The sequence below is a fragment of the Dunckerocampus dactyliophorus genome, chromosome 9 (assembly GCF_027744805.1).
Source record: "Dunckerocampus dactyliophorus isolate RoL2022-P2 chromosome 9, RoL_Ddac_1.1, whole genome shotgun sequence".
Taxonomy (NCBI): domain Eukaryota; kingdom Metazoa; phylum Chordata; class Actinopteri; order Syngnathiformes; family Syngnathidae; genus Dunckerocampus; species Dunckerocampus dactyliophorus.
Window position 1 is genome coordinate 3,733,560 of NC_072827.1, and position 18,971 is coordinate 3,752,530.

Below are 18,971 nucleotides of genomic sequence, written 5' to 3' on the forward strand. Positions count from 1 at the left end.
GCGGGGAGCTACACTGTGCAGAGAGGCATGGCTTGCCAGATGCGTATGCTAAAAAAATAACGTAATTATTGAAATAAATTTGTTACCAATGCTCAGTTACGCAAATTATCAGGTTAAAACAAATGTGTTTTTGTCTTTGTTAATTTATTGGCGTTTAAGTATACCGTAATCCCTCGTTTATCGCGGTTCATTGGTTCCACACTCGATAGTTGAATTTCCACAAAGTAGGATTCAATATTAATAAACGGAATATATTTGCAGTTAGAGCATAGAAAACCTGTTTAGGACTTTCTAAATACAGTTGTTAACATTCTTAGAGCCTTCTACTGTAGACATGAAATATCACATGTTTACATCACAGACTATGGGATCACTGCAGGGACATAACAGACAACTGTCGCTAGCATAGCAAGTATAGTGAGCCTCTCCAGTTTACTTATTCTAAACTGTGTTTCAAACGGCGTGCGGAAGAAGGACAAAGAGGCCAAAAACTTACCACTTCCACATGGAATAAGGAGAGCCTATTTTTTTATTTGAGCTCAGCCATGGCATGTGGGCTGGGTTCAGCCGGTTCAGTAACCAGTCTCCATGCAGTATGAAAGGTACTCTAACGTCATGTCTCATACCATGACTGATGCCTACCTAGTGACCACCAAACAGCAATAATTAAATCATTCATGATTGAAAAGCAATAGGGTGAGGGAGCGATAGATAGAGCGAGGGACAACAGCATTAACAGCTACCTCGACAGCTAGTTGCTATTCCTGATGAGAGCCAATTATGTTCGTTCTGACTTCAGCAGCTGCTTATTCAATCAAATCAACCGAGGCCTGCTCTTAAAAGCCTACACATGCAAATCGTCTGTTTAGCATATTTGTCATGTTGTTACACTTCACTGCTCCGAGATGGCACTGTGTGTTCGTGGAGTATGTCTGTCATATGGGGGAGTGTTCAGTTGAGCTGTCGCTGTGCTAGAAAGATGTGCTGCCCTCTGTGCAATAAAGCCACCAGATAAGAGATACGTTTTCTCAATTTTTTTTGATATATGAAAATATCACATCATCCTTGATAATATTAATTTTTACTCCACACACACCTGTTCAAGGAAGAAAGAAACAGAAGTAACATTTCGGATGACTTATTTTGTCCGGGTCGAGCTTGAATTGGAGACTATGGAGGAGGTTCCACAAGTCGATCACAAACAGCTCCAACCGAACCACTTATGTGCCGTCGTCATAGTAACAAGCGCAAATGGGTGTGTTTGTCCGCCCATTAGTCCAATGGATGAGGAATTGCCTTTTGGCTAATTTAGATTCGTTTGCAGCAATGCCAATTACCGTACACAGTCCCTGTCAAATTAAGCAATAAAAAATAATAAATCCGTCAAATGTGACGTATGCTGTGAGGTATTGTAACTTCCGGTGCTATTGTCTACTCACCGACACCACCACGGTGTCATCCCCGTTAAATTTGGGGATGGATTTGTCTCCTCGGCTCCGCTCCGCGTCGTTAAGAGGCCGGAAGCGACACATCACCTTCACCCCGCACAAGCCAGCCTGGGCCGCGTCCGCCATCGACTTCGATTTCTTCTTCTACGACTGGTCGTAGCTGGAAAAGACCCAGAGCAAGACGCGACGTTTCTGCTGACTGCAGCTGTTGTGTCGTTTCTCCAGATGTGTCGTTCGTGAACGAGTCGAGTCTTTGGTAGTGTTGAGACGTTCACGAACGAACCGGTTCGTTTGAACGGCTCGTTAACATGAACGAAAGATGGGAACCGAATCGACGACTTTAAAATGTAATCCACCCATGTCGAATAAGGTTATAATCAATATTTCAGAATAATTCACACTCATATTGGCGGGATATCTAAGTTCATTCCTCCCAGTGACTATTTCCAAGATAAAACGAGTTAAGAGCAGGCTGGCTTCTTCAGACTTAGCATATATAAAAAGCTGAATAAATCTAAGTAAATATAAAGAGCTGGCATGTGCCTGCCTGTGTTTGGTGAGACATGTAAGTCTTTATAGTTTTCAAAATTGGCCAATAATAAATCAATCTACTGTTATACGTGGAATCTCGCGGAAATTGGCATAATGTCAGTGATTGAGAGGTAAATGGATCAGCATTTGCCAGTGAGGTAAAAGATGTCAACTCATTGTGCAACTCAGTTCTGAAGGTGAGTAGTGAGGTTTTACCCATCTGTTATACATGCACAATGCACTGTTTGTTGTATTCTGCCGTTGCCGCATTCATTTGTTGGCTGTGTTATGTTTTGCGTCTTCAGACTATTTTTCTTTAGTGGAAGGATCTGCAAATTGGCTCTTTGGCCCGTAAAGGTTGCCAACCCCTGATGTAGACATTAAATCTGTGTTCAATCCAGTCTTGCGGGATGTCTTCATACAGATGACTGAGAAAAATGACAAGGGTTTGGTGCTGAAATCATGCTTTATTAAAACAGAAAACTCAAGGAGGGTGAATGAAAGAAAACATTTCACACAGCAGATGGAGTCACTGTGGCACAGAAGTCAACAATGAACAGAGTGAACCCACTATACGCTACAATAAACACAAACACACTAATGCACATTCCTCCAAGAGATGGCGCTGCTTCTGCACAGCAGAGTCAGCCCAGACTTTACCTTCTTCCGGCCAGGAGATGTTAAGTACAGAAAGCCAAAGGGACCGTTCTGTGCCAGAAGCAGCGCTCCTTGATCAAAGCTGAGAGTGCAGGCCACTCGCACTCTTGTCATCAAAAAAAAGTGTTGGTATGACTCAGTCAGTTGAAGCACAAGGCTGCATCGTGCTGCTTATGTGAGGGTGACACAAACAGCAGTTAGGGCCTTACGCTCGCAGTAAACAAGTTTCGTTTTCGTGTTGAGTAAACATCAGCAGGGAGCAGCTCTACCTGCTGAGGCAATCTTAGACTTCAACATTGCGTTGAGGCACAAGTTTAGTTTCTCCATTTTCTCCGCAGGGTAATCGTTCCACGTAGAACTTTCTCCTATTAAACCATATTTGCTTTGCTTCTTTAACTTCATATTTTTGTCATAAATAACAATGCATACATTTCTCATAACCGTGAAATCCGGCTATATACATTATGTACATGTCACTGCAAAAGTGTCATCACATCTTATAACAAGTTGAGACTTGAGTTTGGCATCAATGAATGTCATGTTTGGTACAAAAATATTTCATATTTACAAGAAGAAAAATCTGTCATTTGTTGCTGATTCACTAAACCAAAGATCATCAATGAGGGAAACATGGGGGAGGATGGAATATCATTTTCAATTTTTAAAGCAACATTTTTTTTTTTTTACATGGATCGGACGTGAATGTTGACGGTCGATGTGTCAGAACCAAGTTCATTGGAAAGGCAGAGGGTGTACGCTCTGGCTTCCTTCTTCTTCACCGCAGCAATCACAAGTGTGGAAACACTGGCTGTGTTGTCAATGTGGTAATGCTCATCACTGCTGGGAAGAGTCCGACCTGAGTGGAGCCACTGCACAGGGTCTCCAAAAAGGGCCCCTGTTTCCATCAGCGATTTGTCAATGTCAGTGTTCTCTAGGAGAGCTATGATCTTTGGCTGGGTGCCTGGAAAGGGCAGTTCAGAAATACCTGTTACATCACAATTCCTTCCATTAGGGACTGAGGAGCAAACACAAGAAGAACTGATGTGCTCAGATCTCTGTACATCATCTTCACCTATTCTCATCACTGCCACAAGGTTCCTCAGTAAGGAGGAAGCGTCTTCCACATGCAACTGAGCCCACATTTCCATAATTTTATTACTTGTCTTATATACGCTATCAATGGAACTGAAAGTAACGGCCTGCATAGAAGTTATCTTCAAGTGAACGGACTGATCATTTTTTGGGTTGCATACTCAACACCATAAGCAAAAATGCAATTCCAACAGTATACTTGACTTTGGAAATCTTGCTTTCACCAATTTCTACCACTAGTCTTTATTGTCAAAACACAAATTACTTACTGAGGATGTTGAGAGAGGATGTGGCTGAGCACTGCCCAAACTTGTTTTTTGCATTGATGGTGTATTTGCCACTGTCTGTAGGTCTGGCATCACATATCTCCAGAGTGTACACACCATTGGTGCAGCTCATTCTCATGTTAGATGTGGCCGAGAGCTGTGGGAGAAAACACGGAGTGAAGGTCAAATTGAAATAAGTTCAAGCCGAGATAACAAGAAATACTCACAGCCAAGTTGTCTTTCAACCACTCCACATCTGGGAAAGGCTCACCTGCAATCTCACAGGTAAATATGACAGTTTGTCCCTCGTCCACATTTTGGGATCGGGGTTGCAACAGGAAGTGAGGTGTCGCTCCACAGCCGAGCTGCTTTAAGTCCACAGAAGAAGTTGACTTCTTTACAACAGCTGGTGACGTCACTCTCTTCTGTGATTTGATTTGATTGCCAACTTCCTTCGATGAGGCTGGTGACTTGACTCTCAGAGGCGACTTGACTGGCTCAGGGGACTTGATTCTTTGTGGGGATTTGACAGGTTCAGGGGACTTGGCTTCTGGAGAGGTTACTCTTGGAGGGGCCACGACTTTCTGCTTGGGCTCTGACTTGCGAATGGTCAGAGTAAAATAAGCTTCTTGTTTGCCACCAGCATTTTCCACAAATAGCGTATAGTTTCCTTCATCAGATGCCTGAACAGCAGAAATCTCCAAAGAGGAGCTGAACTGTGTAGACACAATGTGGTGACGGGCAGAGGAAGCCAGAGGTTCTCCCTCCTGAAGCCACAATATCGTAGGTGATGGGTCACCATCCACATCACATGAGAATCTGGCGAGCTCTCCCACTTCAACAGTCAAAGAATGTGGTTTGGTCAGGATCTTTGCTGGAACAGTAGGCTTTGCCTTTTCCTCTGCAACAACAGTGACGGTTTTTGTTTCAGTCACAGTTTCCTTCACCGCTGCTGATGAGATGTGATATATCTCTATTTCAGTCATGTCTGGAGGATGGGAGGATGGAGGTTCCTCATCCCTCCGGATGGAAGAGAAGGCAGCGTATTCTGCTGCTATGTCTAACGTAGCACTATCTGAAATCTCTCCTTTGACGTTCTTGCAGACCACAGAATATGCTCCTGCATCTTCAGTCACACAGTTGTTGATCTGCAGTGTAAGAAGGCCACTAATGTTGGTCATGTGATGTTTGCTACTTGCATAAATCTCTTTTCCATTGTGGAACCATTTTACTTTGGGCTCAGGTTTGGCCTGTACATTCAGGGTGAACCTTGTGTTGGAACCATAGGGAACACGATGAGATCGCATGCGGATTGTAATGCGAGGGATGTGGTCGAGGCTAAAAGGAGTCTGCATCATCGCCTCTGGTTTCCTTTCCACAGATCTCCTCTCTGATCTTAGAGTTGTCTTCCTTTCCTCATACCTAGACAGAAAATCTACTTTGGGCAAAACTGTCTCTGTCTTGTCAACCTTTTCTGGGGAAGGGGCTTTCCTCTCCAGTTCAGGCATTGGGAGCTTCATGATGGGTTTTGGAATATATTCAGAAGCAAAAGCTGTCAGATGCTCTGATTCAATTCCCTCTGAGACTTTTACAACGGTGACCGCCGTTTCCTTTTTCGTACTTCGAGTCTTCTCTTCAAACTCCATACGTTTGATTTCACTCTTGTAGGAGGAGATTCTCTGAGTTGTTGTGTGTGGCCGCAGCAACTCTTGATCTTCTCTCTCTTCGTACACTCTTTGCTTCTGTCTGGGAGGTTTATATGTGGCTTTGTCGTGACGCTGCCGTAACTCAACAAAACTTGGGCCGGCTTCATACTTGGATGGAATTCGGTACGAATCATATCTTTGCATGGCTTCTGCCTCATCATCATCATCACTGTAGACTCTTCTGGGTGATGAGGGGCGCAATGCTGAAAGCTCAAAGCGAACAGGGCTGAGGCTGGGTGGAGAAGCAGAGTAACCAAGCTCCAACTCTTGCTCCAAGTGCAGCCGCTCCTCCTCAGTTCTTTTCATGGACAAATACTCATTGACTGGCAGCAGCAGTTCCTCATCTGCCAAGTCACCCAGAGACCTTCTCCTAATCCTGTGGTAGGCCTCCATTTCTGGGGAAGTAGTGCGGTACCTTGCAGGCCTCACTATCTCCAAATCATCTTGAGTCATGGATGGGATATGCCACTTTGGTTTGTACTGGTCTTTGATCCTGATAGGCACCTCATAAAACTGCTCCCACCTGGAGAGACGAATACGTTTCATTCTCTTCTGCTTAATTTTCTCCATGGGCTCTGGGAATTCATACTGATCTCTAAGCTTCTTGTACCACTTCATGTCCGAGAGTGGCTTAAAGTATTTAATTTCCATGTCTTCTTCAAGCACAGCCGGGTTCGTGACCCGAGGGGGTGGGACAACGTATGGCATACGCAGCCTCTTCTCATCTGCACGCTTTTTCCTCTCTTCTTGTTCTTTCTGTATTTCAGCCTCAGGCTTTTCAGCCTTTTTAGTTGTCACCGCAGGTTTAAACATGGTGGCTGCTTCCCTAACCGCCTGGATTGCAGCAGGTGGTAATGGCATGACAACCGTGTCTGACAAAATTTGAGACAGCCTCACCTTTTTGTCTAATTCCTCCTTTTGAGACACACTTTTCTTATCCTTTTGGATGCTCTCATAATCTTTCTTTACATGGGCGACACGTTCCACTTTCAGCGTTGCCTGGCAACTGGCTGACCCAGCAGAGTTCGTAGCAGTCACTCTGTAGACGCCCGAGTCTTCTGACAATGTCTCTCTCACATGAAGAATGAAATAATCCAAGCCTTCGTGGACAAGTTCAATTGATGGCCCAAAGGCTATTGGCATACCATCCTTTTCCCACTTCAGTGTAGGATGGCCTGAAACTCGGATCTCAAAGCGAACGTTCTGGCCCTCCCTGCACTCAACGTTGGCAAGAAGACGTTTGAACATGGGCCTCAGGGTGAGATCTGCTGGCTTTGGTCGAGGAATCACAGTAAGACGAGCCTTGCAGCTGTCGTCACCATACCTGTTGCGAGCCACAACGCTGTATTCAGCATCATCCTTGTCCTCAGCGTTGTGGATAATCAGTTGGTACAAGCCTTTGTCACTGAGGAAGGTGTATTTTTTGTCATCCTGTCCAGGAATGAGCTTTTGTCCAGATTTGTGCCACATGACACGGGGCTCGGGGTGGACTGTGATGGTGACCCCAAAGCGAACATTCTCTCCAATGTATGCTGTATGGTTCACTAGAGGAAGAGTGAACTCTGGAGGCTTCTGAAGCATTCTGGCAGTGTCAATTCTACGTTTTGTCCTCTTGACCACACGAGTAGTGAAGAAGTCACGGTAGGACCTGACACCATTAACAAACAACTCTGCATAGGCACTGTCCTCACCATACTCATTGACAACCTTGCATCTATAAGTGCCATCGTCAGCTCTTGTCACCTTGGTGATTGTGATCACAGCCAGGCCGTCCTCATAATCTACTTCATACTTGTCGCAAGCTTCCAGTTGCCTGACACCACAATACCAAGTCACTTCAGTGGTGCTGTCATAGTTGTCAATGTTGCAGATAAACTTCACACTCTCACCCTCGTTGGCCACTGAGTGGCCAATCTGACCACCGATTGGTCCATGTTCAAAAGGAGCAATCTTAACCTTGGCAATGAAAACACCACGCTGCGACCTGATTGAGCCACCACTGGCCACGCGTGCTGCAGACACCACAGTATTCCATTCCTTCTTCACCATTGTCTGGTAGTATCTCTTGTGTCTGCTGGTCTGGATCGTTCTGGTGTTCAGATCCTCTGCAGGCTTGGAAAGCCATGGATGCACCAGTGCTTCAGCAGCAGTCATACGATGTTTACGTTCCTTTGTCATCAAGCGGTCCGTGAAGTCTAATGCTTCAACACTGACATCCTTGAAGGAGTCATCATCATAGCTATAGGCTGCATTTGAAATGTTGTCAATCATCTGTTGGTTGGTTTCTGCTGAAAATGGGTTGAGTCCACAGAGGAGGACGTAAGTGAGGACACCCACTGACCACATGTCAGTCACAGTGCTAATCATGTCACACTGGTGGATCTCAGGGGCAGCATACTCTGCAGTGCTATACTGGATCTTAACTTGCTCCCCAGGTGTCAGGTGCCGGGACTGTCCCAACTCGATAATCTTAATGTTTGTGCCAGTTCTTGTTGTGTACACTATGTTCTCAGGCCTGATATCAAAATGTCCATAGCTCTGATTGTGCAAGAACTCAAGAGCTGAGCAGATCTGCCGAATGTAATTTACAATCTCACGTTCATTGAGCTCAAATTCTGCTGTATTGAGACGCTCAAAAATGTCGACACCTGAGATAAAGTCATATATGAGCACCAGCTCCTCTTGGCTGTCAAATGACTCGTGGAGGAGGAGGAAGTTTGTGTGTTTAGCCAGGTTCAGCGTGGCAATTTCCTTCTTGACGATTATCTGATCTGCACCTCTCACTTTGACAAATTTAGCCATGTAGGTCTTGTCAGAGCTGATGTCTACACAGCGGTGGACAATACCAAACTGACCTCTTCCCAGCTCCTCTGCAATAGCAAATTTGTTATGCATATTCTTTGCATCTGAGTGTTGACATTTTCCTTTAGGGATGCGCCCTGTATCATCTACCTCGATGTCATAGAGAAGGATTCTGGATTTGTCCTCCTTTGTCATGACAGGTCCACTGGTCTCAGATGGGGCACTCTTTCCAAACTTATTCTCAGCTATGACTCTAAACTGATAACTAGTCCCCCCAAAGAGATTGATAACAGTGTAGTGAGTGTCACGAGACTGAGCAACACGCTCCCATCTCTCAGCGGTGGTGGGACACTTTTCAATAATGTAACTGATAACCTTGCTGCCACCATCATTTGCAGGAGCAACCCAGTTAAGGGTGACAGAGTCTCGAGAGACATCGTTAGCTTTAACACCGCGTGGAGGATCAGGCACATCAGCCACATCCAGCTCAACCGTCTGCTGATCAATGCCAAATCGGTTTTTAGCACAGACAATGTAGAAGCCAGCATCCTTCTTCTCCACCCCGTTGGGGAAAACCAAAGAAGTGAATGATCTGGTGACAATGACCTGGTAGTGGCCATTGCTGTCAATAAGATCTTGTCCCTTCTGCCATGTGATGACAGGATCTGGTTTTCCGCCAAACGGGATCTTAATATTGACCATTTCTCCACGAAGGGCAGGAATTGCTTCTTTGTCCTTCAGGTTCTTGGGAAGATGGATCTTTGCAGGAACTGATAACAGAGAACAAGTTTGTTAAGAGAATGGTTTAGCAGAAAGCATAATATATTTGTACTATTCTTACTTTCAACATCCAGAGAGACTGTAGCACAGATGGAACCTCCTTGATTGGTGGCCCTGATCTGGTACACGGTGGAGTCTTCCTCATCTGCCTCTGTGATCACTAGTTGATGGTAACCTCCTTTGAATTCTTGAATCTTTATCTTCTTTCCATCCGAATGGATCTCCTTTCCTCGTCTGAACCATTTAATTACTGGTTTGGGCTGACCTGTGATCTTGCAGACAAGTGTAGCATTGCTCTTGTATTTAACACTCAAGTTCCTCAGCTCTTCCTTGAAGGCAGGAGCCCGAACGTCAACAGCTGTGACTGGAACAATACAAGCACTTTCCTCACTGTAGTCACTTTGTCCCCCAAGGTTCTCGCACTTCACCCGGAAGACATATTCTATACCCTCAGACAAACGCTTGACCGAGAAGACTGTCTGTTTGATCTCATCCATTGTCACAGGACTCCATTCGCCCCACTCCTTCTTATGCTTTTGCTTTTTCTCAAGGCAATAGCCCTTGATTTTGGAGCCACCATCACTGAGTGGAGGCTTCCAAGAAACCACACAGGAGTCCTTGGTGATTCCAGAAACAACTATTGCCTGAGGGGGTGATGGTTTCTCTGTGGAGAGTAATAGTTATGTCAGAAAATAAGGATATTTCCACACCTGACATTGTATGACGTTTTTTGTTTAGACATGATTTTTTTAGACAGTTTTTGTTAGACATGATATCATGAAAAGTAGTTGCTTAAACATACCCAGTTGACTCTTAATGAGGATAGGTGAGGTGAGCTCAAGTGGCTCGCTGTTGCCATAGCGATTCTGAGCGTACACACGGAAGTAGTAACCAGCGCTGTCAGTGAGGTTGGGAACACGACAAGATGTACCATTGATGGATGATGATACCAGTTCCCACTCATTCCCTTCCTTGTCCTCTCGCTTCTCCACAATGTAGTTGGTAATCATGCAGCCTCCATCGTCCTTGGGGGGTTTCCAGGTGATGATGACAGAGTTCTTCAGAAGGGCCTCCAGAACAATGGGACCCTGAGGCATGTCAGGTTTGTCTGGAAACATATGAATGACGTATTTAGAAATAAAAAAATATTTTTAGAAGCATAAGTCTTGAACTCACTGACTTGTGATGACACAAACATACCATAGATTTCAACATTGAATGCAATGTCCGCCCTGCCAAAGTGGTTGTGCAGTCTGATCCTGTATTTGCCTCCGTGGATTCTACGTTGCACATTTTTGATAATGAGGTGGGTATAATGCTCTGTGGTTTCTATACAAATATCATCTGCGTTCTCCAGGGTCTTTGCTTCATGGAGCCACAAGATCTTTGGCATAGGACGTCCAATATACACCGCATGGATGCGCAGGGTTGTTCCCAGGCCAGCGTAATATGTGCTCTTCAACGGGTAATCGGAGTGGAAGGATGGAGAAGCTTCCAATACAAGGATACCTTTAGTTTCTGCATCTCCGGCATCATTGGTAGCCTTACAGGTGTACTCTCCCTCATCTTCTTGTTGGTCAGTCATGATGGACAGGGAGTGGTTACGCCCGTCAGAGCTCATCTCGTATTTACGGGACTCAACTATCTCTTTGCCTGCGTGGTACCACTTGATGTCAGGAACGGGCCTGCCAATAATCTGGCATTTCATGACAGCAGGCTGTCCCAGCTTGGCTGTCACTTCATCCATTTCCTTTCTCAGGCTTGGTTTTGTTTCAGCTGTAAATACAAAGCAATGTAACAAATGCACAAAACTCTTCTCAAACTCTTCTACCTCCTGTACTTAATACATTCACATTAGCCATCAGTATACTCACCGCTGAGTTTAGTTTTTATACAAGTGGCAGTCCGACTAGGTCTGCTCGTTCCAGTCTCGTTCTCAGCAAATACTCTGAACTCATATTCGGTAGCTTCAGCCAGTCCATGCATGGTGAACTCCCTCTCTTTCATCCTCTGCTTGTTGCATTTCTTCCAGCTGCTCTCAGTGGACTTCCTGTATTCCACCCAGTAGCCCAGGACCTCTTTTCCACCATCACACTCTGGGGCTTGCCAGCGAATGGTGATCAAGGTATTCGTCACATTTGTCGTATCAATTTCGCCTGGCTGACTAGGTTTATCTGAAAAGTAAAACAAATAAAAGCAAAATCAAATCATATGTCTTTGTTTATCTCTCACCACAACGTACTAACTCTAAAGATATATTATACTGTATATCGGATATTTCTTTGAAAGCAAGGTGATGAATGGTTAATCTTTTTATCTATCCTCATCACTGCCATCAATTAATTGTGAAGACGAAAATGATTCACCAAATGGATCTTTGCAGGTGACTGGGTCTGACACAGGTCCAGCCTCACTCTCGCCAATGTCGTTGACAGCAACAACACAGAAGAGATATTCTGCATCTGCCGTGAGTCCAGATAGAGTAAACATGGTGGAGGGAATCTTAGTGGGGTGGCGGCACCATTGCTCCGAGGACACTTCTTTGTACTCAATGAAATAGCCAGTGATGAAAGAACCCCCATCGTCTTTTGGTCTGGACCAGGCCAGTGCGACAGAATTTTTTGTAATGTCCATGATTTCTGGTGGCATGGTTGAAGGCTCAGGTGGTCCTGTTTTGCAAATGACAGTTTCTTCATACAGCAGCCTCTAAATTTGTCATTTTTGGTTCAGCATGGAAAAACAAAAATACTTACTAAGCACAGTCTTGGGCACCAATGGCTGCTCTGACTTCAGAGATGGGCCGATACCAAAAGAGTTCTCAGCAGTAACCTTAAAATGGTATTCCGTTCCTTCATTTAGGCCCTTAACGACCAAGTGGTTATCAGTCACTCTGCTGTCCACGGTGTACCACGCATTTCTGGTAACTTCTCTTCTTTCGATGATGTAACCAAGGATTTCTGCACCACCATCATCAGTGGGAATGCCCCAGAACACCTTAACAGAGTTGGCCTGGATTTCCTCAAACATTAATGGTCCTTTTGGAGCACTTGGACGGCCGACAACATTCACCTTGATTTGCGCCTTCTTCTTGCCAACTTTGTTTTCTAGAAGGAGCTCATACAGACCAGAGTCACTCCTCTCTGCTCCTTTGATCACCAGTTCACTGGTGTCTTCAGTGGAGGCAACCATGGCCTTAGTTGACACTGTTCCATTGTCCTTCGACCACAAACAAGTCGGGTAAGGTTTACCCTTAATTGGGACAGAGAGTCGGACAACTCCACCATGACGGACCACATACACATCTTTGTATTTCAGATCAAGTTCATAATCGGGAGATTCTGTAGAACAGACATGCAAAAATGCTTAATTCAATTTTATTTTACTTCTATGAAAATGCTTTTAGTGTGTTTTTATTCTTACCAAACATCTCTGTGATAGTGACAGTTTGAGGAACTTCAGCAGGCTCGCCAGAGCCACCAGCATTGCAGGCCATTATTCTGAATTTGAAATCCTCTCCTTGTGGCATGTTGGTCAGTGTGTACTCACAGATCAGAGAGGGTGTGGTGTTACACTTAAGCCAAGCCATGGTGCCCACCTTCTGCATCTCAATTAGGTACCCATCTACCCTGGCATCTCCTTCATCATCTGGGGGACTCCAAGCCAGTGACACCGATGACTTGGTGGTTTCCGTGATCCGTGGGTTCTGAGGGCAACCAGGTGGATCTGACCAGAAAAGAAATGCATTTAAGATCCAACTATAGGAACTTTAATATTCTGATAAAAAATTTTATGAATTAAAACATTTGTTTCAACTTGACAGTCGGTAAGAGAGAGAAAGGGAATAAATCTTCATTTGTGTTGGTCTCTCACCAATGGGATCTGATGCCACAGCTGGTTTAGAAGGCAGACTTGGTTTGCTCATTCCACGGGAATTGATGCTGATGATTCTGTGCTCGTACTCCAGACCTTCAATCAGCTCTGTTGACCTGTATCTAGTCATGGTGACGGGGTTCTTGTTGGCACGCACCCATCTGTCAGACCTAACTTCTTTGCGCTCAATGATGTAACCAGAAACCTCAAGGCCACCATCCTCTTCTGGTGGATTCCAGGCTATTGTCATACCATCACGTGAAACATCAAAAATGGTTGGTCGGCCAGGAGGTCCAGACACATCTGTGAAGGGTGGAGAATATCTTAGCATTCTGTCAGGAGCAACAGCAGATTTTTATGACCATCAAAAGTTACTTTTCAAGCTCCTGCAGGTGACAATCTCCGACTGCAAAAATTCTCCGGTGCCATAACGATTCACAGCAGCCGCACGGAAGACATATTCATCTCCCTCAATCAGGTTCGCAAATTTAAATGTGGGTCGGCTGATGGAGTCACAGACCGGCACCCAACCTGGTCTGTGGGCATCTCGTTGCTCCACCACATATCCACTGATGGGAGCTCCACCATCTCTGGGTGGAGGATCCCAGCTGCAGGTGACTGTGGTGGCATCAATCTCATCGAATCTGATCGGTCCCTTTGGTTCGTCAGGTTTGGCTAACAGAAGGTGAGAGTGTTTTAGCCTTTGTTGTATATAATGTAACTGATATTAAGTCTCATCATGTCTTTGATATTACAATGTAAAGCTATATTGAAAAGGAATACATGATTTTTGAGTTCATAGGTCATGTACAAATTCAAGTGTTTCCTTACATAGAACGATGACCTTGATAACCTCAGTGACTACTCCAACAGTGTTCTTCACCTCCATGGTGTAGCTGCCAGTGTCATCAATAGTTGTGTCTGACACGGTCAGTTTAGAAAATTTGCCAGTGCTCTGGATCTTGACACGGTCAGTGATTTTTAACCTGTTGTCACCAAAGTACCAAAAGCAGGCAGGAGGTGGCCTGCCAATGATCGGCAGGTCTAGCTCCAGGGTTCTACCAGCCAGAACGTTAACAGCTTTCTGGGGAAGACTGGAGAAATCCACTGCAGGCATCACTGCAGACAAAAATAAATTAATTAATACAAATGGCTGAAAACACAGGACTCTGATATAAATATTTTTGTGACACAAATGTTTCACACTTTATCTTCATGCATTTGTCATGACTGTGTCATTACCTCTTTGTTCTTGCACAGTTACGGGTGTGACAAGCTCCTTTGCTTCACTGGCACCACGACTGTTGATGGCTTTGATTCGGAACAAGTACTGCTCATTCTCATTCAGCTTTTCAACCGTGTGCTCAAAGTCAGTTAGCTTCAACGAGGCCACCTTCAGCCATTTGTCAGTACCAAATTTGCAGGCCTCTACAATGTAGCCTGTCAGTCTACTACCCCCATCATGCTCTGGCTTCTCCCAGCCTAACGAGACTGTACTCCTGGTGACGTCTATCACCTCCAGTTTGTGCGGTGGCTGAGGCACCTCACAAGCCAGGATGACATCTGGAGTTTCACGAGGCTCACCAACACCGTAAATGTTCTCAGGAAGGACTCTGAAGTAGTACAGCATGCCCTCTATCAGGCCATCAATCTTGAAGGATGTCTTGCTGCACTTGGAAGTGACCGTTTTGTATGCTCTCATGGAGGCTTCACGCCTCTCAATAATATAATTGTTGACAGGAGCACCACCATCCACGATTGGAGCATCCCAAGAGATGATGGCCGATTCTTTGGTGAGTTCCTTAATCTTGATGGGTCCTGTTGGTCCTGGTGTGTCTAGGATTATAAACAGTGTGTGAGTGAAATATGACTTGCCCAAAAGGTCAGACGGTGTCACTGTAATATCAATAAGGTAAAGTATTTTAAATGGAACTAATGTCATGGTCATCACCTTACCATAGATTTTGACCAGAATTTGGACTTCTTGTTTTCCAGCAGAGTTTTCAGCGACCAGCGTGTATTTTCCAGCATCATAGCGATGAACCTTATCAATGATGAGTGTAGTTGACTTGTGGGTGACCTCTATAAAGCCTCGGTTGTTGAGGTCAACACCTGGTTTGCTCCAAGTGATTGCCGGAGCAGGACGGCCACTAACATTTACAAAAAGGCGCAGAGAACCGCCAGCACGTAGGCATATGGTCTTCTTAAGGTCATCGTGGACCTCAAAGTCAGGTGTTTCTGTTGGGTGTGAGTAATGATAAAATAAGTAGTTGAGCCACATTAAATAGCGTCATTCCAAATGTCACAAGTTTGCAGATATAATAAGGTGGCAAGGTTCAAAATCCAATTCTTCTTAGCAGTAGAGAAAAACTTATTTTTACTTTATCGAATATGCAACGTACCAATTCTCTCCACGGGCTCAGTCTCAGCACAAGGCTCACTAAAGTCTCCAGTACCATTGAAGTTGATGCCGGCCACTCTGAAGCGGTACTTCTTGCTTGAGTATAGTCCTACCACCACATATTCCGTAGCACGCAGTGTCTTCTCGTGGGCCTTCTTCCACTCCTCTGTTCCAGCTTCCTGCATTTCCAGTAAGTAGCCAATAACATCAGCTCCCCCATCCTCCACAGGTCGAGACCAGGCCAGGCTAATGCTGTCAGCATGGGTGTCAGTGATGCGAGGTGCAGAAGGGGGTGTAGGGGTACCTAAAATGGGGGATTATAGGCCTTAAATTCAGTCACTGGTGGCCAAGGGTGGTTAGGTGTGAATGTGGTCTGTCACCAATCTACAATTTGCTGCATGTAATGTTTGTTGGGGTATTTGGACCAAAGCAAACTTGACTTACATGTTGGCACTCTGCAGACAACATACAGTGAAACCTCACTGGGTTCACTCTCTCCAGCCTTATTGATGGCTATCACCCTGAATTGGTATATGTTGCCTTCGGTCAAACCAGACACCTTCAATGTTGTGTTGAGGTGTGCTCCACTCCTGTTCACCTTCACCCAGCGGGCACTCTTCCTCTCTCGCCTCTCAACAAGATAGTGGATCAATGGACTGCCGCCATCACTCTCAGGCTTCAGCCACTCAATGGTTGCAAAATCTTTTCCGGACACCAGTATCTCAGGTGCACCCGGTGGAGTTGGAACAGCTGTAAAAAGACATCCTTAAGATTTGAATCTACAACTAACATACAAAGATGTGAGATGTTGGACATTATAACTGGACGTGGTTATTTTTGCAATGGTAAATGGCATACTGAATGCAGAGTTGCAGTAATGTCATGCTTTGCAGTAATAAATTGCTGTACCTCAAAGGATAAATACATATTACAAAGGTTTTACAAGGAGGCACTCACTGAAAGTGTTCTTGGCGACCATGGGCGCTGACTGGAGGGGGACTCCATCACCGTACTTGTTGACTCCTCGGACTCTGAATAGGTATTCTGTGTTCTTGAACAGTCCAGTGATGTTGCAGGTCAGTTGCTTGCACTCGGCATGCATGATAACCCAGTTGAGTCTGTTGGTATCTCTCCTCTCCACCAGGTAATGAGAGACTTCATCACCACCATCCTCCATAGGAGATTTCCAGCTAAGAGTACACGACTCTTCAGTTATTTTGCTGATCTCAACACTGCCTTCACATTTTCCTGGAGTGTCTGCAAGCATTGAATGAGGTTAGCCATTTTGTCTGCTCGTCAACAAATTGACCAAAAAAAAAAATATTCTCACTTACCAAGCACTTTCACATTGACCTCAGCAGTCTTGGTTCCACTCACATTCTTGACAGTAAGAGTGTACTTTCCGGTATCATCTCTGTCACAGAACTTGATGATGGCCATTGCCCGGTTAGATGTGTATTGCAGATGGTACTTTTCACACAACTCCAGATCCCTGTTTCCCTTGGACCAGGAAGCCTTGGGATCAGGCCTACCCCCCACTGCAGCATCCAGAACCAGATCTGACCCAGCTCTCACCACAACAACTTCAGACAGGAGTTTGCTGTCCAACTGAGCCTTTGGAGGTTCTGTTGGATTCCAAAGGGCAAATGTTCTTTATGTTACAGTATATGTATGTGTTAATCATATACTGTATATATATATATATATATATATATATATATATATATATATATATATATATATATATATACACACACACATATATATACAGTCAAACCTGTCTTAGCGGCCACCTGTATAGACCAACCACCTGCCTATAGCGGCCACTGAAAAATCCCCTGCAGAAAATTTACGTGTTGTAGACCCTGTGTATAGCGGTTAGCCATTTTGTATCCCTTGGTCAATATCTGACCGCATATAGCGGCCAAAATGCCGACTTAAGCAGAAGCTTCATGCACGAAAAAGTTGAATTTTTTTAAGCAATGAAGCCGTCGTGTGTAGACTTTAATTACTGAGTCGTAGCTCAGTCACAATCATTCACAAGAGCCACACAAACTGTCAGTTGTTCGACATAAAAAAGCCGTCTTCTTTGGAGCTTGTTGTAGACAGTGAAACCGTTATTTCCTGGTGTGAGAGAATGTGCACTGGTCAATACTGTAATGCCCCTTGCTGTGGGGAAGGAGAGACTCAAGTCGCCGATGCACTTTAATCGCTTTATTAACAGCGGTTTATTAACCTAGTAGTTCTTTACAACTTTTATCAGCAGTCCCACAGTGCCCTCTACTGGTCAACATGTATAATTAGTATAAATATATGTATCTGCAAACACAAGCTTCTAATCACAGACATGTTAATATGTGCGCGCACAAATTCAAAATGGCCACCGACCTGTCTATAACGGCCACCTGCCTATTGCGGCCACTTTTGCCGTTTCCCTTTGGTGGCCGCTATAGACAGGTTTGACTATATATATATATATATATATATATATATATATATATAAGCACTCCGGCTTCCTCCACATTCCCCAAAAAATGCAGGTGAGGTTAATTGGCGACTCTAAATTGCCCATAGGTATAACTGTGAGTGTGAACGGTTGTTTGTCTATATGTGCCCTGCCATTGGCTGGCGACCAGTCCAGGGTGTACCCCGCCTGTCGCCCGAAGTCAGCTGGGATAGGCTCCAGCATGCCCCCGCGACCCTAATGAGGATGAAGCGGTATAGAAGATGGATGGATATATATATATATATATATATATATATATCCATCCATATATACACATACATATACATTCAAGATTCAAGACTTTATTGTCATATGCATCGTAAAACAGGCAGTTATAGAAAAAGAAGAAAAGAAAGAAAACACAAGAAAAACAGTAAGAACTTCAGAAACATATATACCAATAAATTAAGCAACAACAACAGAAGAGACATTATATATATATATATATATATATATATATATATATATATACACACACACACACACACACACACACACACATACACACACACACACACACACACACACACACACACACACACACACAGACACATATTCAACGTTATGAAAAAGTGTTTGGCCCCTTTGGGATTTCTTATTTTTTGCATGTTTGTCAATTTTAAATGTTTCAGATCATCAACCAAATTTAAATGTATCATTGTTGGCTTCAGCTTCAGGTCACCAACAGACGGCCGGACATTCTCCTTCAGGATTTTTTGGTAGACTGCAGAAGTGATGGTTCCATTTATCATAGCAAGTCTTCAAGGTCCTGAAGCAGCAAAACAGCCCCAGACCATCACACTACCACCACCATATTTTACTGTTGCTATGATGTTTTTTTCTGAAATGTGGCGTTACTTTTACGGCAGACGTAATGGACACACACCTTACAAAAAGTCAAACTTTTGTCTC

The 18,971-nt window shown here is 44.4% G+C and overlaps 2 protein-coding genes across 18 annotated transcripts in view; both read right to left on the reverse strand.

Annotated features, from left to right (window-relative positions):
• The window catches only part of LOC129187842 (kinesin heavy chain-like), a 37,342-nt gene extending 35,646 nt beyond the window's left edge, over positions 1-1,696 (reverse strand). For both annotated transcript variants that reach the window (XM_054787584.1, XM_054787583.1), the window contains exon 1: positions 1,440-1,696. In XM_054787584.1, coding sequence (XP_054643559.1) covers positions 1,440-1,574 — 135 coding nt within the window. In that variant the 5' untranslated portion in view covers positions 1,575-1,696. The remainder of the gene's footprint in view (positions 1-1,439) is intronic.
• A 533-nt stretch (positions 1,697-2,229) lies between these two features.
• The window catches only part of LOC129187574 (titin-like), a 172,621-nt gene continuing 155,879 nt past the window's right edge, over positions 2,230-18,971 (reverse strand). For all 16 annotated transcript variants that reach the window (XM_054787058.1, XM_054787067.1, XM_054787066.1 and 13 more), the window contains 19 exons: positions 16,888-17,178; positions 16,511-16,810; positions 15,998-16,303; positions 15,555-15,857; positions 15,109-15,390; positions 14,395-14,988; positions 13,984-14,271; positions 13,528-13,827; positions 13,153-13,455; positions 12,703-13,005; positions 12,036-12,620; positions 11,649-11,951; positions 11,157-11,456; positions 10,483-11,058; positions 10,085-10,390; positions 9,344-9,946; positions 4,222-9,272; positions 3,998-4,151; positions 2,230-3,597 (listed from right to left, as the gene is read on the reverse strand). In XM_054787058.1, coding sequence (XP_054643033.1) covers positions 3,320-3,597; positions 3,998-4,151; positions 4,222-9,272; positions 9,344-9,946; positions 10,085-10,390; positions 10,483-11,058; positions 11,157-11,456; positions 11,649-11,951; positions 12,036-12,620; positions 12,703-13,005; positions 13,153-13,455; positions 13,528-13,827; positions 13,984-14,271; positions 14,395-14,988; positions 15,109-15,390; positions 15,555-15,857; positions 15,998-16,303; positions 16,511-16,810; positions 16,888-17,178 — 11,426 coding nt within the window. In that variant the 3' untranslated portion in view covers positions 2,230-3,319. The remainder of the gene's footprint in view (positions 3,598-3,997; positions 4,152-4,221; positions 9,273-9,343; positions 9,947-10,084; positions 10,391-10,482; positions 11,059-11,156; positions 11,457-11,648; positions 11,952-12,035; positions 12,621-12,702; positions 13,006-13,152; positions 13,456-13,527; positions 13,828-13,983; positions 14,272-14,394; positions 14,989-15,108; positions 15,391-15,554; positions 15,858-15,997; positions 16,304-16,510; positions 16,811-16,887; positions 17,179-18,971) is intronic.